The following is a 22,984-nucleotide window of genomic DNA, read 5'->3' as shown; positions in this document are numbered from 1 at the left end:
GCTCTGTCCTTTCATCCTTTTCAGCACTTTGCAAGTGATATCTTAACTTGAACATCAAACTACCTCTTCGCCACTATCCTACCACCATTTTATAGTTGATTTACTTTGGATGCTTCTGAACCGTTGACGAGATAATTGATAGTTTCAGATCTAATAAGCTAAAATTATATGCAAAACTACCTATATAATCTTAAACCGTTAATTTTCTTATCAACCGTTTAGATGCAACACTGAACCTGAATAGGTCCAAATCCTACGAGGGCAGTTCGGTGTATAACCCTGTTAATGCAAAATTTGAGAAAGGACCGCACTAAAAGATGTAATATAAACAGCTTAACCTGATAATTGCATTGGTAGTTAATTCTAAGCTTGAATGATCTTAAAGACAGAACTCCCTTTCCATAGATCCAAATGTAACATCCGAATTATTCAAATACTCTTAAGGTGGATTTATGATACATATATATATTTGAAAGAAAGTATTAAACGAAAAACTTGAAAATGAGTAAAATAAAATCACGAATCGAAAATACTCTCGTATCAATGAAAGAAAGATAAAGCACATTCGAAAAGTGATATAAAGTAAAATATTAAAGAAGAATAAAAAAAGACAGGATATATATATTATATATATAGGAAAAAGATTTTCTAAAGTAACCATGTTAGTAAAGTAATAAAGTGATACTTTAATCACATTTGAATTTGTAACATATATTATTTGTGAGTCCCACTATTTTAATCCAAAAGGTGATTAATGGTGTATTTTTTTCTCTAAAGTGACAATATAACTCTAGAGGAGCCGGATCCATATATATATATAAGCATAAGTACATAGCCACTAGTCGCGACCTGCGAAATTTAGGTCGGCTAGGGTTACAGAAATAAAAATAAGTTTGACAACAGTATTTTTCTATCTCTCCTAAAGTATACATAAAGGCTTCTATAGACAAGTTTTCAAAATGAATAAATATATACATATAAGTTTTTCAAAATAAGTACAGAGATATTCTAAACAAAAGTAAATCAAAGACCCAAAGATCTTCACCATCTCTCAAATGAATCACAGCTCATTGCTGAGCACCAGGACCTGCATCAGAAAAACAGAAGATATATACGAAATGAGAACTCCCGACTCATGGGTTCTCAGTACGATAAAAATGTCAAATAGATACTCCATAAGGCAACACGAAATCACTAAGCAATCTTAAACTCCATACCGCGTCATATCCATCTTAAATTATCTCTAATCCATAAATTGGCAACTATCATAAAAGGATTCTAATTCTAACTAAACATTCTTCATACTTTCACAACTCTCAAACAGAATAGAAACTAGCCCTCAGCGTCAACCGACACTAGTATGAGGTACCTATCAAATAAGCAAACACGATAAATGCAGACAAGGACTACACAAGCAAGTTAAAGTAAAGCAAATAGCATATAATCATATAATATATTCAATTAGGCAAACTAATACAATTAGACAAACTCAAACAAATAAAAAATATACAAATGATGTATGTCTGCCCTATAGCCGATGAGTTTCGTCTGTCGGTTATCAAACCAACCTGACATGTCTAGTAGCGAACCCTAGACAGTCCCTAAGTGCGCATCCCTAAGAGTCTATGCTTATATATAATCATTTATCATTCAATCAATTTCATTTCATTGGGGGGATCCAGGGAGTTTAAGTGCCCGGTCACAACTTGGAGGCAAACCATTGCATCTACTCCAGGAGGCTCAAACCAAACCCGGAGCAAGTGGATCAATGCCACTGCATCTACCCAGACAGATATATAACAATCAGAATCATGTTTAACAATAATTTCATTATCAATCTCATTAACAATCTCCTCTTCAATCTCTTCTTAATTCATACTCAATCTTAATTAATCTCATTCATCATCATAATCAATTATCACATTCATCCTCTTCATACATTACTTCACACTTTGTTCCTCTCTTTCCAATTCATCAACTCATCTCTTTAATTCTCATTTCTAACTCCTCTATCCTTAATTACATAGGTTCTAGACTCTTTTCGGAGTTTATAAAGATTTAAAATGCTCGAGGAATGGTTGAGAGCCTAAAAATTCACTTTTCGGAAAAACAGAGGTGGTCGCATACGCATGCACATGTTTGCGTACATGGAACGTTTGGGCAGTGTGACTTGCTCGCGTACGCATGAGCGTTTTTGTGCCAAAGTCGTGTACGCAACCCATGTTTGCATAGGCATGGGTGTTGGACAGAGGCCAACTCCCGCATCATATAATGCAGTTAACACTTTACCACCAATTTCGCATTTACTTCTGATCAAAGTATCTGACTTGGCAGCATCATCCGTCGTTATAGCATACACACGACCTTGTTGCGCTCTCCCAGCATTCCGGTTGGCTTTTTCCAGACAGTTCCAAGACATGTGACCAGCTCCTCCACAACTACAACAAAGTCCCAATTCAGCTCTATATGGAGTGTTCGAGTGATAACTTCCACACCTTATGCAAGTCAAATCATTCTAAGGTTGTCGCCCATATCTCCTTTGATGGTTGTTGTTGTTCCCTTGGAAAGTAGCTCGATCACGTTGAGATTGTTGAATATATTCTCCTCTCTTGAAGTTCCGACCCCTTGGAGCAAAGAATCTTGCACCTCCTCCTCGGTCGTGGTAACCACCACGGTCAGTACTAGTAGTCGCATTCTTCCTAGAGCAATCCTCCACCACACGACTCTTATTCACTAACTCTACAAAGCTCTTAACCTCAAGAGGCGCCACAACTCGCATGATATCATCCCTCAAACCATCCTGGTACTTCATACACTTCCACTCCTCATATCCTTCAGGATCACCCAGAGGTCCCTGACAAACTCTTGAGAAACGACACAATTCCTCGAATTTGCTTGTATAAGCAACCACAGTCATAGATCCTTGCCTCAATTGAAGCAGCTCCAACTCCTTAGCTTGTCTCACGGAATTCGGGAAATACTTGTTGTAGAATTCCTCTCTGAAAACCTCCCAAGTGATTGCATTATTCCCTTTTCCTTGTTGCAGAAGATGGTAAGTTCCTTGCCACCATTGTTGCGCTTCTCCAGCTAGCTGATAAGCAGCAAGCTCCACCAATTGGCCCTCAGGTACATGTTGCACTTGTAGTGCTCTCTCTATTGCTATAAACCAATCGTCAGCTTCCATCGGGTTAGTTGATCCTCTAAAGACAGGGGGATTAACCTCCCGAAAAGTTGCTAATGTCATCGGACCTCCTTCAGCTGAGTTTCCTCCAGATCCGTTATCATTTCCATTCATTCTTTCCATGACTTGATTTGTAGTCGCCGCACTAGCTTGCATTGTGTTGACAAGGTTGGTCATCGCCGCCAAGAATTCGGCTTGATTACGAGACGAAGCAGGTTCCTCATTTTCTCTCCGTCCTCGACCCTGTCCACGAGTTGCCATTTCGGGTCCTATCCACACAAACCAAGTGATATCAAGGTGATCAGTCTCAATATCTCAAATTAATTACTTCAATTTTCCAAAAGCATACTCATGAACTTCATGCTAAACATATCAATTAGATATCCTAAATAGCACAGGTACAATTTAGAGTATATATTGAAGCATAAGCAATCTATCCCTCAGACTCACGAAGACGAACTGCTTTGATATCATAATGAACATCCTATTTATTCAAATCTTTATGCTCGAGTCATAAGTCAATGATAATAAGGTGGTACGACTCTTAAGGTGGATTTATGATATATATATATATATATATAATTGAAAGGAAGTAGACTCACGAGGAGGAACTTGCGTCGCGTACGCATGAGCGTTTTTGTGCCAAAATCGCGTACGCAGCCTATGTTCGCATACGCATGGGTGTTGGACAGAGGCCAACTCTCGCGTACGCAAGCCATACCAGAACTTGAAAAAGCTTTTGTTATAAATGAAACTAATCCTAGGAACATCTAGCCTAGGATTTCATACTACATTATACGGTATTTAAATGAAACTTAAACCGGTAACTCTTGGAAGTCAAAACTAAGCTCTTCACTTGTGAATCTCCACTCCAAGGTTCACCCAAAAACTTCTCAAGCTAATTGCAAGTTCACAATGCGTACCCAAAATCATCAAACACTCTAATATACACAATTTCATACATACATCAATCTAGGATTTATAAAATTTCATAAATCACAAAGGTTTGAAGATCTCTTACCTTAACCCACAGAAATGGTTGATGAAACTCACTAATAACTTATATTAGAGCACCCCTAAATAACCAAAATCATAAGATATCTCAATATACAAAGCTTAAATTCGAATTTATCATGAACTGCGAAAATAGGGTATGAGAACTCGAGATTCGTACCAATCTTTTTGGATAGAATTGTAGAAGATGAGAAGGGCTTCGCGTGGCTGCAAACGGTACGACAATTGAAGCTCCAGAGAGAAAGTTATGGTGGATTTAGTGTTTATGGAGCTAGGGTTTCACTCATTCTCCCCTCTCTTTCAATTTCAACATGAACACTAATGAATGGTGTGGTGTTGTGCTGAATGGCCTTTAGTTAAGGCTTATATATGCTGGCTTGGACCCAACTTGGGCCTAGTTCACATATATGGCCCGTTTGGCCCTGGGCCAAAGCCTTTAAAATTAACGTTTTAATCTACGTTTTAAACATTTTTACCTTCTCAAACATGAATTTTAACTTTTTAACATTTTTCACTCATAATTAATTTTCTCAACTGTAGTACCGGGCCGATCTCAGCCAGTACTGCCAGTCAAATTTTCAGTGCGCATTTTTACGAAGAAAAATATGTTTTTCGACTCAGAAAAATCCTTTGAATCCAAATATCATCTTTAAATTGTCAAATTTCAATTGCTAAATTTTTCAATCATTTTCAACCATATTTAATTAATTACTTATTTAATTAAGATTTGACCAGGTTTTACACAAAACCCTATATTTTGCTAAAATTTTATTATTAATAAAGCTAGAAGAGCATACACACCTAGAGCTGTTACTGAAGAGATACAAAAGCATCCCTCTAGAAATTAGGAGAATGCTATAGCAATATTAATACACACCATCTGCTATGATCAGATTAGACCTGAATGTAAGAGAAACATAATTCTAAAAAAGAATGCAAATAAAACCAGATCAAGGGGTCAAGGCAAGTACTATAAAGGTCATTCACACTTGTATAATCATCAACATTCCTACACGTCACCATTACCTTGTTGAGCCTTTGACTCGTAAAAGAGCCTCACAGTAGAGTAAATGGTAGCTGGTTCAGCCATTGCACCATTGCCATAATCACCACAAGCTAACCGCTTTGTAACCGGAGGGATGAGAGATATACCGAGCTCGTCAATGGCGATGAGATGTCGTTCCGTGAAAGGATTGTTCCACATGAAAGTGTTCATGGCTGGTGCAACAAAGAATGGCTTACTGTAGTCCCATGCTCGAACAATACATGTCAGTAGATTGTCACACAACCCTCCGGCAATCTAGAACAGCACATATAATCGCGAAATAAGAAAAAAATAAATAAAGCAATGATTGGTGATTGCTTATGCTGAAATAGAAATATATTTGTAAACTAATAAGATGCATAGTAAAACAAAAGATCATGGTTACAATCGGAGACTGTCCCGGGACAGAATATGAAGACTTTGAAAGCCACTAACTTGTTTGCAAAGAGATCGACACAAAGATAGGTGAAATGTTTCTGTCCCAGAACATGGTTTCTCTATATTTTCTATCCATCTAAAATATAGAGACAATGTGTACAGATTTTCTCCATCTATACTGTCCCAGTGCCTCTATGCTGAGACAGTTACCAAACGAAGCCCATGTGATGCATTGGAACACACATAATATTGTGTAAACTTGCTAGAAATGTAATTTAAAGTCAAAGACAAACTAGTTTTAAATCCCACGTACGATAAAATATGTTTTGGGTTTAGGGGCAAAATGTGCAACATGTATAAATCTAATTACCTTGCCAAGAGTGTTTGCCGATAATGGAGCGATGACCATGATATCAGCCCATTTGCGAAGCTCAATGTGAAGCACACTATCTCCTAGTTTCGTCCAACTTGACCATTCATTATCGTCAGTATATAAAACTATATCCTTAGGAATTGCTTCTCTGTCAATAAAATGCAGTGACGCAGTCGTTGCAACTGCTCTTACTTCTGCCCACTCAGAAAAACAATGACAAAGATTTGCAAATTTGACAGCAGCCACACTCCCACTAGCTGCGAGTAGAATCCGAGGCTTCCTTGATCCATTATCTACCGACATATTATCTCCTACTGAACTTACAGCTTCTGAGCGCGCCATCATCCAGAGATTTCAACAACGATCTTGAATATCCATGATATAAACAAGATTTTTCATCTTTACTCATTCAAAACCTCCAGATTGTAAACTAGAAAACTTCTGTTCATGCCACATCAATGCAAAAAAGGAGAAATTTCCTTTGTTGTTCAAAAACGCCACGATAATACATCTAATTCATATAGCATATATGTGACTATGGCCCTGAATTGTTAACATATAGTCATATATCTCCAAATCCATATAAATGCAACAAATCAGTGAACCCGTGATAACAATTTTCATTGAGAATAAGGAAAAAGAAAGAAGCAGTGCACCAATTCAAACCAGATTTGAGACAACATGTATAAAAACCGGAAGGGGGTTAACTTGAACATATTGTCGAACACGTAGTGGGAATAAAAAAAAAAACCCATGATTTCTATTTTCAGGGAACGCGTAAACCCCAACAAAAGATCCAATTTTTACTCTCTAAAATTTGATGGGTCGTCCAAACAAATTAAAATTAACACTTTTTAAAAGAGTAACAGAATGCATGAGTATCAGACCCTAAAGGGAAAACGAGGAACAGGAAGTGGCACCAACCTGTGAAATCTTGTCACAGACACAAAATCCTAAGTACTCAGCTTGAACCTCAGACCGAAACCTCGAGCTCTTGCAGTCTTGCCTCATGCGCGTGTTTTGTGCTGTTGAGAAGAGACAATTTGAGACAACATAGAGCAAACATAGTAAAAGTCGAAAACACAGAGCCTCTTATAAGTCATAACGACTCAACCTCTGTTTCGGTTTTGCAATTGACTCAGGTCCACATGGACATTCAGCTGAATGATACACAATAAATTTTACTTTGGTTTTGAATACGTTTTTAAAATATTTTACTTTTGATAAAAAAAAAAAAAAAAAAAAAACTTACGATTTGGCCAAGAAGTAAACAATATATATTAAGTTATTAACTATTTATTAACACAAATTTATCTTGATCAATTTTTTATCAAAAAAATATCTTAATTAATTTATGTATATCAAAAAGAGTAAAAAAAAATATTAAAAAGGAGTAATTTGTAGTTTGAGATAAAAATCATAAAGGCATTGTTATAGTTCTTATATGATCATTTATAATTTATAGTTTCGTAAATTTTTTATGGAGGAGTTTTTCGTCTATAACTCTATCATTAATTCATTATATCCATTTTTTTTCTGAATTTATACACATGCCTCCGCTTAAGCTAAAAGCATGTTTGTGAGAGAAATTTTTAAATCCTCTATAGTGCATATGTTTTTTCTTCTTTATACTGATACTAATTATACCATAAATGAAATTAAGAAATAAGTATAAAAAATATTAATTTTTCATTAAAAATGAATATAGTTTATAAATCTCTTCTTAGGTAGAGGATTGAAGTTCTCTCCTCACCTTGAAAATAATAAAATATAAGACAATTCTCTAGTACCGACTATTTTGATATCAAATTTGTCTAACTTTTTTTTTAAGATAAGTTTTTAATATTTTAAAAAAAAAATTCATATTATCTAAATTAAATATTAACTTTTAACTCTTTTTGGTAAATTAGATATCAAAGTTTAGGCACCAAAATTATCACCTTAAACATAATCACAACCTCACATTGAGAACTTTAGTTCATGAAACTCTACCATCTTATGCCATTTGTTTTTCCTGTTTCATTCTTTTTTTTCTCCTTTCCTTTTGATTCCAACTAGTAAAATGTAATAAAAGTGGCATGATCTAACTTGTGTTCATCCTGTTTACACATTCAAAATTCATACTTGGAAGATTTTGAACACAGAACCAATCTATCTAACACAGTACAAAAAAATTCAGCTATATACATCATCCTTAACTTTCATGTTGCTTTGGCATTTCAAGGGTAACACAATGCAAGTAATCGTCCCGACAACCAACGAAAATCCAGCCTCCAATCATTAACGGCGAAGAGAATATATCGCCGAGCAAGTCAAGCCTTGCAAATTCCTGCACATCAATTTTCCGTCGAATTGTGTCATCGGAGGAATTCAGGTTCTCTCTAAGTAAGTGTATTCTTCCAGAACTTGAACAAATGCAGATTAACCTGAAAAGAGAAAAGGAAAAAACAAAATGCTTGAACTTGATGTATAAGATACATTTACCCTCTTTAATTAAGAAAAAACCAATTAGATTAACCTGTCTGAGGAATGTGAGGCATCATCAGAGACTAGCTGCAAGTGCTCATCAACATAAGCAGATGAAGTTATTGGATCTCCAACATTATGTTCCCATAATAAATCCCCATTCTCCTGGAGTTAATACAGCATAAGTATAAAAGAAATATAGACCCAAATCAATCATTTATATTGGTAATTTTTACTTGGAACTACATTTAGTAGAGCTAGTATTCATTAGTATTTAACTGAGACATAAATGCAGCAATTGTAGTTCATGTCTTGTAGACGATTATTGTAAAAATGATTCATTATTTTTGCTCAAAAATTTTCTTGAGAAACTTTTGGTATATAAACTGTATTGTATCTAAAATAAGATAATCCAACTATAAACACTAAAACTACTATGAATACAACACAGTAAATTCACCTTTAAGTGATAGAGGGAGAAGGAGGTGGAGAAAAAATATGAACAAGTTTATTGACTAGCTCTCACCGGTTTAAAAGAGTACACGCTTCCCTTTCTGGAGCATACTAGCACCTAGAATGGAATAAACAAAACGATTACTAATATAGATAAACGTTTCAATGAATTACAAACAAAGACGGTAACAAATAAATTACCCTAAGCACTCTAGCTATCCTAATTCTCACAATATTTTTTAGATCCCACCAAAAGGACATGACGTGGTAAAGCGGAAGATATTGAATTCATGAAAATAAAATTGAGAATTAGCCAAGTAATAATCCAAGAAGAGTATGACATATTGACATACCTCATGAGGAAGTGTAGAAGGCATGCATGGCCCAGAAAATATAGGTCCATCAGTTGTTTGCTGAGCAAAAGTTCACCACTAATGCAAGTTAAAATTACTTCCATAATCTGGTAACATAATTTAGTATTGTAAACATAAATGAAGTTTATACCTTCCAAACTATGGATCCGTTTGGATCCAATGCAAGAACATGGCCATCTACTAAGCAACATATTACTGCAACAAACGGCAAAAGGAAAAAGGAACATCTGGTATTTAGAAAGACAAAAAACATAATCAAAAGGAAGAAATAGTGAAACAATAAATACCAGTTCCAATTTCGGTGATGCCCAGAGAACCAAAGACAGGGACTTCCAAGTCATGTAGCCACAATACAGTAAAAGAAAAATCCTGGATTTAGTAAGGGAACATTTCAGTCTGAGTAGAACAAGCAATGAACTTCTACATGTGGCAGAAGTAACAGACTAATGCATGTCTAATTCTAATGTTCAATCAAAGGATTAATCTCTTGGGTATAAGCTAATCAAGTTCAATTCTTTCTTTCTTCTTTCTTTTTATATTTTTCCTTTTTTGTTCATATTCATTACTTAAAAGTCCTGACTGAAAAGCTCTTCTATGTAATTCACTACGCATTTCATACACATTTTAGTCCAAAGGTTATCAATAAGTCTACTCTTTAACTCCTTAGTCCACCTGGAAAAATATGAGAGATTATATGCCCCAAATAATCAATATCATCACAAAATTGCAGTCCCCTAAAGAAATGAACACTTTTGATTGTGTCCTGATAGAATTATCATCATACCGATATTGATATAGCTGTAATTCTACCACCAGTAGAAGCCACATAAAGCAATCCACGAACCTACAAGAAAAATTAGTATGAGTAAATAAGATTCAACAATCTTTCTACTTGCCACTAACTGATATAGATGTATGTCATTTGGAATAGAAAATTCACCTCATCAATTGCAGGTGACCCAAATATACTGCCTCCACAAGGTAGTTTATAGACACAGCAATGATTTTTGTAATCAAGCGCATATAAGTTATGATCATGAGAGCCACACCTGTATATATATATCAAATACATGTTGAAATTTGAAAACTTCAACAAGTTTCACAACAAAGCTAGACAAGCAAGGTACTAAAGGTCCAAAGCAGACATAATATGAATGGAAAAATGAATGCAGTAAGTAAATCACATTCTGTTTGGAAATCAGAAACACCATGTGTAGGCCACTAATGGAAAGCACGATCTATGGTCCAATAATGATGTGCAAAACTTATTTATATGAAAGAATACATGATTGATCAACATATAGAAAGATGAGCATAAAAATTTACCAGATCAAATGTCTTCTTGTGTCTACAACTGGTTGTGACTTTACCTTCATGAGTTTAAAAACATAATTAGAAATTAGTCAAATTAGCTATAAATAGAGGTGACAACGAGATGTCCTCCAAAATAAAGGGGGAAAAGGAATATGATAAAAAAGATTAAAAAATTGCAGGACTGATGTGTATCTGCACATCAGAAATGACATTTTGTTCAAACAACCATGCACAGAACACCCTCATAGAAAACGTGAAACATAATTTCATAATATTTTCATTAACAATGTAATACTCCAAATAATTTATAGAATTTGCAATCCGCTTTGATCACTACATCCTTTCACATGGTCCATGATCTTAAGACTTTCAAGCAACACCAGGGAACCTCAAACAAGAAAGAACAAGTACAGGAATTCGATGAAACACTAAACCAGATACCTCACCAGACGTTTGAAAACTCCAACAGATGGTTCCACTTGAAAAATCTAGAAAATAAATTTTTCCCATGTAGCATCCAACAACCACCTAGAGAAATACGATGAGTTTAGAACAAGCGGATAGAATATTATGTTGTTTGTTATGACACTAGAATAACAAACAAATGAAAACAACCTGAGAGAAATCTGATACAATTGCTGCTGTACATTCAACGCGTCCATCTAGTTTGATCTCCCACTGGACAGAACCACTATATGAAGTAGAAGTTTTACAAGTACTAGAAGCAGAATTCTTTATACTTCTCTTAATAGTTCTAGCATCAATTGTGAATAGTACTTCAAGTGAATTAAGACCATTTAAAAACTATAATTTGTCTCACCTTCTGGCATTTATACAGAGAAATTTATGTGAATGAGATCCAATGAATAAATAAATGTCTGAGCCTTTAGACACAAGCATTGGGGAAGCATCAACACAAGATTCCATGTAAACTTTCCAACAGTCCTTTATATGACCTCTGCTGCCCCTTGGAGCATTTGCCAACCAAGTTGTTTGCTGAGAACCAGTAACTGCAGGCTGCCCTTTATGCAACACCTTGTTGCATCGGCTAAATGAAGATGATTCAAATATTGGAGAGAAATGCCATGGGGAAGATTCATCAGCACTCAACATAACATCTGTAATACCCCTCTTCAAGCGCTTAGAAGGTAAAGAATTATCATCATTACCTTTAGAAATCATCCATGACTCATGGGTATTAGAATTTTCAATATGATTGGATGAGACATGGTTATCTTGTCTTTCTGTAATTAGTTCAAAACAATCATCCAACTTGTTATGCAAAGCGCAGGATCCTCTTTTCTGAAGAAGAGCCATACAAAGCTTAAAAGGACTTGGGTGGTAATAAAGAAATCTCATGTCGATCCCCAAACTGTGAGCAACATGTGCAGCAGAAAGAGAGTTACCACCCATGGTAAAGAAATCATCATCGTTGCAAACCTTTTCAACCATTAAAGCATCATGAAAGGCCTGTTAAAGTATTCATCAAATCAATATAAAGAAAATATTTGTTAGATAGATGAGGGATGAAGTGAAACTAAGAAGAGAATAATGAATCCTTCAAAGCAAGAAAAGCCAATATACAAAGGAAAATAAGCAGTCAAAAAGACGTGTAATTTCGCAAAATATATTTACCTGCAAAAATAATTCAAGTCTTATGTAAAAGTATTCTTTGGAAAGTGAAATAATGCAAAGAAAGGCACTATTTCATTCCGCATGGAATGTGTCTGATTTGCAATCCTGTATGTTTGACAATGTCTTTCACTAACATAGTCTCGATGACAATGGAGAAATTGCGATATCTTTTCTTATAGACAAGATAACTTGTCACAAAATATGAAATAATACCTTTTGAATTCGTTGCAGAAGACTGCTGCAGTCAATGTTAACAACCTTATCCTTGACATTCATTGTCAATAATCTTGAGTCCACCAACAACTCATAATTAACTTTACCACTGGATGACACAGGAAATGAATCCACGAAGATGAAATAATTAGGAACCACAGCCGATGGAAGTTTGCTAATCATCCAACTTCTAATTGCAGGTATTAATGATTCGTCCAATCTTTCCTTGTCTTCTAATATTATAAAGGCTTCCAGAAGCAAAAGCTCTTCAATATTCCGACAAATTACAGCAGCATCATTTATATATGGATGCTTTCTTAACAAATCTTCAATTTCTTCCAGGGCAATACGATGACCATTGATTTTTACAATGCGGTCTTTTCTTCCCAAAAATACAAAGTCACCACTTGACAACTGTTTGACAAAATCACCAGTTCTGAAGTATAATTTGCTTTTGCAATCATTCATGGAATTCATCCAATAACTTTGAGGCAATTTTACAAAATTTTCAGACTTCATATTAGACTCAGTATAGTAGCCTCTAGAGATGCAGGAACCACCAACATATAGCTCTCCCTCCTTTGACGAGGCATTTTCACAAAGAAGCACAACATCACAATTATAAATTGGTAAACCTATTGGCACACTAGTTAGCGTATCTTCCTTCAAAACCAATGGCATTCTCTTGCAATCAAAATATGTACAGTCACCTGAGACCTTAAAAATTGGAAAAGGTAAAAATAATCATTAGTCAATGGTAAAAAATTGGATATAAAGATTACATAACTTGCATTGACAATAAAATAGAAAAGAAACAAATTAGCTAATAAGAGTGACATTAATAGTATGGTGCAATGTAAAGCTTCATGAAAAAATAATCATTTGCTCTGACCTCGGTACTTCCATATAAATTCAAGATAAATGTGTTTGGTAAAACAGTTGAAAGCTTCTCCCACAAGGTCAAGGGAAACAGTTCACCACTTAGCACAAGTAATTTCAGTGACCTTTGAACCCGCAGGCCAACATGAGTTTGTAATCCAGGAAGAATTGTCTTCATTAGCGATGGAACAGCTGTAAGCCTATTAATACTATAAGCCTGAAGAAAATCTATTATAGAATATATGTTTTCTTTGAGAACACTGAAAGGAGGAATAACTAACATACAAGCTGTCAAAATAGCACTGAAAAATTCTTGCAGGTGATCAACGAAGCTGATTGATGTTTTAAACAACAATGATTCCTGCCCATTCAGAGGATACAATCCTTGCATCCACAAAAAGCGATTTGAAAGACCTAGAAAGAATATGAAACATACTGTGAGAATATATATTATAATAGATTAAAAAGCATATGGTTCAGATTCATTTTAATGTTTCTCTGGATTTTCTTAGATCTTCACTTTTGATTTATTTTCTAGCTGGCAGAGAAGGCAAACAAGGAAAGTAAAACAGCAACTACACAAACCATGTGAAACTATATTAAAGAAATCTTGCTTGTGTACTACAATAGTCACAACAAACAATATTAACAACTTACCTTGTTCAGTGCCACACACTCCTTTCGGCTTTCCAGTTGAACCAGAAGTATACATTAAATAACAGAATGATCTCTTCTTTTCATTGGCACAAGGCCATAACAAATCTGTCAAATCACTATATTCTTGAAGGCTTTCTTCAATGGAGACGCTTAAAACAGGACAACTTACTGACTTTACCAGCCAATGCGATTCATCAAGCTCGTCCAACTCATTACCAAATGAAGATTTGGAACCTATAATGAGATCAGCGCTTGAGGAAGCGACAATCGACAATAACCTTTCTTTCGGCCAATAAGGGTCCAAAGGCAAGAAAGCCTCCCCGCATCTCAGTACAGAAAGAACAGCTTCAATGTATTCCACAGAAGGTGGCATATATATTCCCACTATTTTTGGCCTATACTCTTCACTGGAGTCAACCACCGACTCTGAGCTAGACACATTAGTTTCCAAGTTCTCAGCTGCATAAATAGTTCCCTTTTCATGGTTAACCGCATTGTCACCTGCAGCACAAACACCGGATGCCAATGCTGCATATCAAGCACATTCATTCCACACCCTAACACATGAACACTAAGAGCATGTCTGGTTGAGAGTAAAAATAAGGAAGAAAATTTCATACATAAAACTCATTCATAAAAGTTTCCATGACATAACTGTCCGCGGTAGAGTGAAAATTTCACTCAAATTAGTTACTAATTTGATTTGATATGTTACCATGTAAGCATGTGTAAACATTTTATATTACTTAGCCTCCAAGCTCATCCAACCGAAACATATAAGCAGCCTTACAACTAAAATAATTTCTAATCACTTTAACTAAATAAAAATTAAATTAAAGGAAAACTTAGCTCCATAAACCAAGTAAGCAACATTATCCAGCTCATAAATCGAATTCAAGTCATCCAAAGCTTGAGTAGAAAAGCAATCAAATGTGTGAAGTAATCCTAACCAACAATCTAACTAACTAACTAACCAACCAACCGAGTAACTGAATTTTGTGTTTTTGGAGTGAATAACGAACCTTGAGGTTTGGGCGTGATAAGGTGAGGGTCATCCGCACCAAGCAGGATAGAGCTTATACGAGAGGCGAGGGAATCAACGGCTTTCAAGAGATGAGAGTAAGTAAAGCAACGGTCACCGTTGTAGACCGGGGGAGAGAGTGACTCCACGCGCTGTTCTAAGAGCGTGGAGATATTGTCATGGTTGAAGTTTGGGGAGGCAGGAGGAGGAAAAGGATGAGCAGTTTGGCGCAGGCGCGTGGAGAGGTGGGCGACGCCAGACGCGTGAATGACGGCGGTTTTGTTAGGATTGGCAGAAGCGACGCGGAAGAACTCGTGCGAGAGGCAGCAAAAGCGTGGTGTTTGTTTTTCTTCTTCTTCTTCTTCGGGGCTTTGAGCTTTCATGAGTTCGTCGGAAAAGGATGGTGCAAGAAATGATGCTTCTATAGTTCTATCGCTTTGTAATTTATAATTTTGTGAAAGAAAACTCGTCTTCTCTAACTATGCAATTGCAAATTAAAAATTAAAAATAGGTTCATTAATAAAAATTTGAGTATATCAGCTATAGTGATATATTTTAGAGCTGGGTTACACATACAAGCTTACAAAGCTGGGTTACACATACAAGCTTACAAGCTTACAAGTTGGCCCAGCCCAAACACAAGTCACGCGCATCAACACAGATTATATGGAGCGTCACTTCACGCGCTCAACACAAACGGTTACGTATGGGAAACTCTTCCACTTCTTCCACTTCTTCCACTTCTCAAAACGCTTCGAAAACAAGAAAACCTTTCCATTTTTGAGCGAAAATCAAAGTTCAAAATATACAAATCGTTGTTCGAAACCTCCATCAAAACACCATCAAACTCTCCGTGAAGAATCTGAAGAGAAAACAAAGCAACAATACTCAACGTAAGTTCATTAAGATTCCTGTATATTTTACTTTTCTTCTACGTCGTTCTTCTAGGGTTTACTGGGCTATTATTCTTGCTTCTTTGTTACACTGTTCTAAGTTCTACGTCGTTCTTCTAAGTTCTACGTCGTTCTACGTTCTTGTTCTAAGTTCTCCTGCTATTGTTGTTGATTTTTGAGGGTTTATTCCATAGATTGGGGGGTGTATACTGCTTGAACTTGTAATGTGGCTTGATATTGAAGCATGTTTGACTGATATCTGACTGATATATATGGATGTATCTGAATAATATCTATGGGTGTATCTCACTGTTATCAATGTGTTTATCTGATTCTTACATATGGGTGTATCTTACTGTTATCAATAGGTGTATCTGACTCATATATGCGTGTATCTTACTGATATCTCAATTAATTTGATATTGAAGCATGTTTGAGTGATACCTAACTGATATATATGGATTTATCTGAATCATATCTATGGGTGTATCTCACTGTTATCAATGAGTGTATCTGAATCATATCTATGGGTGTATCTTACTGATGTCTTTGGGTGTATTTTTCGTTTCAGAGAAAATGGCAGCAAGAAACCAAACAAAAGACCTTAAGTGTGCCACACATCTCCTGAGTGATAAGTTCAGAAACATGACTGAGGAGAAGAAGGCAATTGTAAGGGATCTCGGATTCGGTGGGTTGATGCACATCCCACCACTAAGGGTGGATCACCAACTCTTAAGGGAACTGGCAAACAACTTCAAACTTGGGGAGAACAGACTGAAGACAGGATATGGTTCTTTCCAAATAACACCAAAAACAATAGGTGATGCGCTTGGCATCAATGCAACAGGTAACTAGCTCAAAATTATAGGTGTATATTAAGTTGATGCTTGGGTGTATTTAAGGTTGATGCTTGAGTGTATTTGAACCGACTTTGATACTTTGTTGTTTTTCTTTTTGTAGAAAATCTGTTTCCTGAGAAAGTTGAGTATAAAAAACTTTCTGATGATGACAAAATAATTTTTAGAAGATTCCAGGGTAAGACCCTCAAAAGTCTTACCGATGAAATGATGGAAATCAGCGTTGGCAACGAAGAGGAACGCCTGATGTTCAAGAGGATATTCATCCTCTACATACAGATGGCGTTCCTTTTGCCAACGACGATAAACAAAATATCACCCGTGCACCTGGTCCCAATTTTTAAGATGGACGGCATATCGGAGAGAAACTGGGGGCATGTTTTGACCTTCATGATCAAGGGCATCACAGACTACCAGGAGAAGAAGAAGAAGAAGGCAATTGATGGCTGCCTCTTTGCCCTGATGATAATATACTTTCATCTTTCAGAAAACAAAGGCAAGAAGAGGGCTGAAAGACCACCAAAGCCTTGGATTGCCAACTGGACTAAGGAGCAGTTGGTGGAAAGAATGACTGCAGAAAGAGAGGAAATTTTGGTAAGTAAACATAATATATTGCTTGTATTTTATTTACCTGAATGCTGCTAGCTAAAATATCTAATGTTTCAGGGGATTGTGAAGATGGCAGAGACAAGAGCAAGAGAAAAAATGAAAAAAAAAAAACAAGAAATAAAAAGAAAAAAAAACAAGAAATAAAAAAAACAAAAAAAAGGAAGGCGAGTCCAACATCGTCTTCGGAGACAGAAACAGCTACTGACAGTGACACTTCTACCTCTGAGTCTGAGACTCAAGAAGACTCAGAGGATTCAGGAAGAAAACACCCCAGCAAAAAGGGGAAAAAGTAAGTACCATACTTGGGTGTAATTTCTTTTTCGAGTTGGGTGTATTTTGTTGATCACGTTGGGTGTGTGTAGTTTATTAAGCTGGGTGTGTTCGTTTGCTGCGTTGGGTGTATATTGTAAATTTTGTTGGGTGTATCTTGTGAATTCATTTGGGTGTATTTTTAGTATGTTCTAAATAATGATTGTTTGCCTTCTAGAATGGACTCCAGAAAAAGAAAGCAGAGGCAAGAGGAGTCAGATTCTGATTCAGAATCTGAATCTGAACCAAGTGATGAGTAATGTCCTGAAATTATTACTCCTTTCTTTTGGCTTCATTATAAAGATTTCGTGTATTAACTGAAGTGTCTATTATTAACTTATAGGAGCGAAGAATCATCACCTGCAGAGAAGGAGAAGAAAAAGAAAAAAACAAAAACAACACCAAAAAAGTAAGCACTTCTTTGCATAATATTCTGTGATAAAATTAATTTTTTATTTCTGATTGGTACTCTTTTTTTTCCACCCAGAACACAACCAAAAAAGAAAAAAGTTGTTGTGGAGGATTCACCTCCTAAAGAAGATCAATACTTTGACGGGTACAGTACCTCGTAAGCTATATTACCGTCTATCATCGTAATTATTTTTGTTAACATCTTCTTTTATGAATGTAGTGAGACATATGAAATATCAAGTGACGAACTAGATGAATGGCTAAGGGAAAATGTTGATAAATCTGCTGCAGAGGGGTATGTCTTACTGGGCTGTGTATTTCAGATTTTGGTGTGTTTTGTTTGCTAATAATTGTTTCTTGTTTCGCAGGAAGAACCGAGCTGACCTGCGATCGACAGAAGGTCGCTATGTGTCGTCTGAAACGTAAGAAGCTTTATTATTTAATAAAATCTTGTTATCATGATTTGGGTGTATTTTGTGGATCAAGTTGGGTGTATGTTGTTTAATAAGTTGGGATATTAAGTTTGTTGTGTTGGGTGTATATTATCCATTCGGTTGGTTGTATCTTGTGCATTCATTTGGGTGTATTTTATACCTGTATCTTATTTTGTCTGAATAACATGAGATCTGTTTTAGAATACCGGCTGTGAACTTGGGAAGTGATGGTCCTTCCTCTCAAGGGCGCACAGAACAGAGTAGTGTAAACCAGCCGTTACAGAGCATGTAATTTCTCTTTCAAATAACCGTTACTTTTGTTCTTCTATTACCCTTCTACTTCTAATTCTGTATATATTTTTTTTAGAAAAAAAAAAGTCCTTTATTATTTTATTCAAGAAAAAAAAGGCAGGAAAAAAAAGCAAAAACTGCAAGTATGTAAGTTCTCAAAAAAACAAAGCCTGTCTTCTTTTTGAATTGTTCGGGTGTATTTCTTGAATTTCTTTGGGTGTCCGGCTGATTCGAATATGATGGTTGTGAGGGAACAGACACCGTCGGATGCGCTTGCAGTGTGAGTTTTCCAAGAATATTTCAACCTTATAAGCTTATTATTTTCAAAGGCGTTGTTAACCTTTCATTTTTCTTCTTGTTTAGAGTCTCGATTCAGGTTTTTGTGCTGGCATCCCAAACAACCACTGAGACAGATTTTGAACCAACCCCTATGCTACAGTTTGAAGGGACTACAGAAACGTAAGAAATAGTATTGAATGTATATTTGTTTAGAGTTTGGGTGTATATTTGCTAACAGTTTGGGTGTATATTGTTCCTGATTAGTTTTTTTGACGCCGTGATTAATTTTTTGAAACTGTGCAGCACTCCTGAAACCCCCAAACAACTTCAAGAGACCACACCCACGCTTCCCCCAGCTCCAACTAAAATGTAAGTTCTTCAGACTAAAATCAATCTTTGCTTATCATCCGTATATTCTTATTCTTATTCTTATTCTTATACATGATGATGCAGTCATCCAGACGCAGAAGACGCTGCTGCCCTGTTGATGATGGCACGGACAGCATCATATGTTCCTAAAACAGATCCAGGGGTGCCATCATTCAGCCTTGGATTGACTGATTCAAGCCAGGAGGGGGCGTCAACGCAGGAGACAGAAAGGGCAAAATCTCCAGAATCTGCAAATTTGATAGAACAATTGGACGATTTGGTCCAAAAAATAGTAAGCAGTGCGGCGAAGGGAAAAAACAAAAGTCCACAAATTCAGAGGGAGACTGGGGGAGAAAGTTCTGCAAAGTTTCGAACTCCTGGGGGATTATATCAGATTACGGATGATATGAAACAAAAGTGCTACATCTGGGGGACGAGACTGAAGGAAGATGCAGATGGCAATACTAACGAGTATGAGGAGATGTGCACTCTGATTGGCCAAGGAGAATACATTTTGATGAGAATGCACCTTGTATCCCTCCAGGCAAAAAGTGATATAGAATCTCAGGTAATATTAGAATAACATTAATGTTTTTACACCAAAGTCAATTGCAATGCTTATTAATGTAAAATTGATTTCGGCATATATTTCTAGATTGTATCTGCCATCTGCCTCATCCTCAACCAGAAAAATGAAAAGAGGTTTCAAATATTAATGTAAAATTGATTTCGGCATATATTTCTAGATTGTATCTGCCATCTGCCTCATCCTCAACCAGAAAAATGAAAAGAGGTTTCAAGAACAAATATACTGTCTCCCCCCGATATTGTGGTAAGTGTTACTTCTACGAACTTTGGGTGTATTTTTTATGTTCAATTGGGTGTAAGTTTAGTATTTCATTTCTTGTTTCGCAATTCTTGCAGAGCATGGCACTTTCGGATCACCCAAACGGGAAATTCATATCACCGAAAACGAAAAAGGAATTCAGGGTGGAAGCCTACCCGAGTTTCATTCCCTTCATAGATAGAAAAAAATTAACTTCGCATCCATATGTAAGTTTTCGTTTGCTAAATTTGTTAGTACGCTTATTTACTTATATGCCAAATAAAATAACACACTGTTGAAATGTGGCAATCCTTCAGATTTTTGCTCCTGTTTGCCACTTGGGGCATTGGTGGTTATGGCTGATAAATACAACAAAGCGAAAATGTCATATACTTGACCCGCTACACAAAAAAGCTCCAAGCGATGAGAGAAAGAAGGTTAATAAATTCACTGTAAGTTGCCTCTGTCTTCTTTACTTTAATATTTAGGTCTATTTCGTTAGTTGTGTTGGGTGTATATTGTCCATTCAGTTGGGTGTATCTTGTGCATTTATTCGGGTGTATTACTGATTTGTTTTGCTATTTAAGGGATATGTATTTTCAAGATTGATAACATATGCTGGCGGGAACCTCTGCAGAAAGGGGAGAAGGAGAAGAAAATTAAAGCATCATATGTTAAAATATCAGGCCAAAAAATAAGGTATAAATTTGTGAGTTTGAACATTAAACTTTCGTAAATGAGACCTGTAATTTATTTTCTTCGTTTTCAGCTATGACTGCGCTATCTACGTTATGAAGTGGATGGAGTTAATTGAGCCGGAAAACATCAAAAAGGGGAAGTATGAATGGGATAATTGGCCACAGGTAACTGTCTTTAGAACTATATAACTCTGTATTACTTTACTGAATTAATATTGCTGTTTAAACAGAATATACTTTTTAATTGTAGGAGGAGGTGGACCACTATAGAGTGGAGTATGCTTCCCGGATACTATTCAGTGAGATGAATAAAGAAAGAGATCGGGCAATTAGAGAGAGTAGTGCTATAAGGCTGTCGAAGCCATCCTCTGTATTATTGAGTCCGTTTTGTCAGATTAATTCTGCTGATATAGAAACTGCGTAATCCAACTGCTGGGTAGTTTGTAAATTGAATAAATGATGTAAATATTTGCCATTTATCAACAACTTCTATTCCATGTATATTTTTTCCCATAGTTAAACTATCTGTGTTGGTAAACTGTCTGTGATGTATTCAAAAGCTGTATTACAGGTAGTAAAATATGAAGGAAAAAATCAAGGCATATATAAGCGCAAATTATAAACTGTTACACCCAACGCAGGTCTAATAATACACCCAAGATTACATAAAATATACACCCAAACTGTCTGTGCTGTATTCAAAATATATGAATTACATGTACTAAAATATGAAGAAAAACATCAAATCAAATATACACCCATAACCTGCGAATTTTTACAGCTTTTGTTCTATATGAATCTATATATGTGTCTATATGTAAATTGTCAATGAACAAAAATACACCCAAAAGAACAGTGCTTTTACACCCATATTCTATAAAACTATACACCCAAAGAGTTATCCCCTGCTGCTGGTACCCTGAACTGATAATTCATAACGTGTCCTTGATATTGGCTAGAATTTGAATGCGCCGCTGATACAGCATCAAACAGGTTTATCTGAATATAACACTCACACATTAGCTAACCTATTAACGAGAAAAATAAACTCAATCGCCACAAATTTAAAGAACATTACTTTTACCTCGCTTAAAACTTTCGTCTTCTTCTTCTTTGTGGCATTTGCGATCTGTTTCTCCAGCTTTGAACCTAGCCTGTTTTTTGGACGTCCTCTTGTTCGAATCCTTGGCGGGCTTTGAAGCTCGTTAACAGATTCCAAGTTGGCGTCTTCGTGGGATAAAGAAGATGTCCCCTTCCTTTTGGCTTTTAATGCTTCCATCTCGGCCATGACGTTATCGTACGCACGGTGCAGAATTGCAGTCAGCTCCTCCGATTCGGAGGCAAATTCGCAAATATTTTGCGAACAAAAAATCAATTGGTCGAACCTCTTGCTTCTTGGCTCCATTAGTGGCTCGTCGTGGCTGCTCTTGATGTGTGTGTGTCGCCTCTTTACCTTCTTGCTCCATCGTTCCAGTATGTATCTAGGTGACACTTGGCTTACTTGTTCGAAGCTTAACACGCTTAGTGCGTGACGGAACAGTATCCCTCTCGACTCGAATAATAAGCATTGGCATTTTACCTCGGCTGCAACTGAGTCGTAAGTAACCACGAACTTGTTGAATATTGAACTGGAAACTTGTTCTCCGACTTCGTATACTGAATAGCCTAGAGCGGAATTCTTTAATCTGGTGATGCAATTCGCCTTTCCTCTGAATTGCGCTTGGACTTCCCTAAACTTTGCATGAGTGTACGCCTCTTGAAACTGAGCTTCAATGGAGGATTTGGTTGCACACGGTATGACCGTATGAAAATCTGCAGCATCTGATTCTCTCTCTGCTTGCTCCCTGCTTCCGAGGCAATTATCGTATTGTTTGACGAACTGAATAAGCGAGCTGTTCTGGGTGATATACTTGTTAAAAAATGAATGCATGCTCTCGCTCCTTTGTGTGCTTCTCATCCCTGCCCAGAAGTGGTGATCCAGATAGATAGGAACCCATATGTGACG

At 36.3% G+C, this 22,984-nt stretch overlaps 2 protein-coding genes and 1 long non-coding RNA gene across 11 annotated transcripts; 1 reads left to right on the top strand and 2 right to left on the bottom strand.

The window, feature by feature from the left end:
• Positions 1-785: 785 nt before the first annotated feature.
• Positions 786-7,081, bottom strand: LOC112728349 (probable phosphopantothenoylcysteine decarboxylase). 5 transcript variants are annotated; one of them, XM_025778438.2, is made up of 4 exons: positions 6,916-7,060; positions 5,989-6,432; positions 5,222-5,495; positions 786-1,087 (listed from the first exon to the last, which is right to left on the bottom strand). In XM_025778438.2, exons 2-4 carry the CDS (start codon positions 6,334-6,336, stop codon positions 1,068-1,070), a joined length of 642 nt encoding a protein of 213 aa, XP_025634223.1. In that variant the 5' UTR covers positions 6,337-6,432; positions 6,916-7,060; the 3' UTR covers positions 786-1,067. The 5 variants fall into 5 exon arrangements, with proteins under 5 accessions (XP_025634223.1, XP_072065871.1, XP_025634221.1 ...); XM_072209770.1 differs by having other exon boundaries at positions 5,989-6,356; positions 6,916-7,057; XM_025778436.3 differs by lacking the exon at positions 786-1,087 and adding an exon at positions 1,420-3,450 and having other exon boundaries at positions 6,916-7,081.
• An 882-nt stretch (positions 7,082-7,963) lies between these two features.
• Positions 7,964-15,494, bottom strand: LOC112728348 (putative acyl-activating enzyme 19). Of its 5 annotated transcripts, XM_025778434.3 has the most exons (17): positions 15,005-15,489; positions 13,983-14,483; positions 13,611-13,739; positions 13,339-13,517; positions 12,447-13,163; positions 11,419-12,068; positions 11,214-11,289; positions 11,040-11,126; positions 10,611-10,654; positions 10,225-10,333; positions 10,069-10,128; positions 9,572-9,653; positions 9,415-9,479; positions 9,264-9,323; positions 8,984-9,028; positions 8,510-8,622; positions 7,964-8,417 (listed from the first exon to the last, which is right to left on the bottom strand). In XM_025778434.3, exons 1-17 carry the CDS (start codon positions 15,384-15,386, stop codon positions 8,186-8,188), a joined length of 3,531 nt encoding a protein of 1,176 aa, XP_025634219.1. In that variant the 5' UTR covers positions 15,387-15,489; the 3' UTR covers positions 7,964-8,185. The 5 variants fall into 5 exon arrangements, 2 of the variants coding, with proteins under 2 accessions (XP_025634219.1, XP_025634218.1); XR_011868907.1 differs by having other exon boundaries at positions 8,918-9,028; positions 13,339-13,739; positions 15,005-15,494; XR_011868908.1 differs by having other exon boundaries at positions 8,918-9,028; positions 11,045-11,126; positions 13,339-13,739; positions 15,005-15,494.
• Positions 15,495-17,849: 2,355 nt separating this feature from the next.
• On the top strand, positions 17,850-18,378 carry LOC140177377 (uncharacterized). The gene is made up of 4 exons (XR_011869224.1): positions 17,850-17,927; positions 18,015-18,080; positions 18,159-18,227; positions 18,303-18,378. It is a non-coding gene; the product is annotated as an uncharacterized lncRNA (long non-coding RNA).
• Positions 18,379-22,984: the final 4,606 nt, after the last annotated feature.

Source organism: Arachis hypogaea, chromosome 12 (genome assembly GCF_003086295.3).
Source record: "Arachis hypogaea cultivar Tifrunner chromosome 12, arahy.Tifrunner.gnm2.J5K5, whole genome shotgun sequence".
Lineage (NCBI taxonomy): Eukaryota > Viridiplantae > Streptophyta > Magnoliopsida > Fabales > Fabaceae > Arachis > Arachis hypogaea.
Note: the sequence above shows the minus strand (reverse complement) of the source record. Positions and strands in the feature narration are given on the sequence as shown.

Coding starts and splice junctions, on each gene's coding strand:
- LOC112728349 (XM_025778436.3), bottom strand. CDS start 6,336: ATGATGGCGCGCTCAGAAGCTGTAAGTTCAGTAGGAGATAATATGTCG. Junction 5,496..5,988: donor CGGCAAACACTCTTGGCAAG/GTAATTAGATTT, acceptor GTGCTGTTCTAG/ATTGCCGGAGGGTTGTGTGA. Junction 3,451..5,221: donor CGAGTCAAAGGCTCAACAAG/GTAATGGTGACG, acceptor TTGTGTGGATAG/GACCCGAAATGGCAACTCGT.
- LOC112728348 (XM_025778433.3), bottom strand. CDS start 15,386: ATGAAAGCTCAAAGCCCCGAAGAAGAAGAAGAAGAAAAACAAACACCA. Junction 14,484..15,004: donor TATCACGCCCAAACCTCAAG/GTTCGTTATTCA, acceptor TTTGTGCTGCAG/GTGACAATGCGGTTAACCAT. Junction 8,418..8,509: donor GCCTCACATTCCTCAGACAG/GTTAATCTAATT, acceptor TTCTCTTTTCAG/GTTAATCTGCATTTGTTCAA.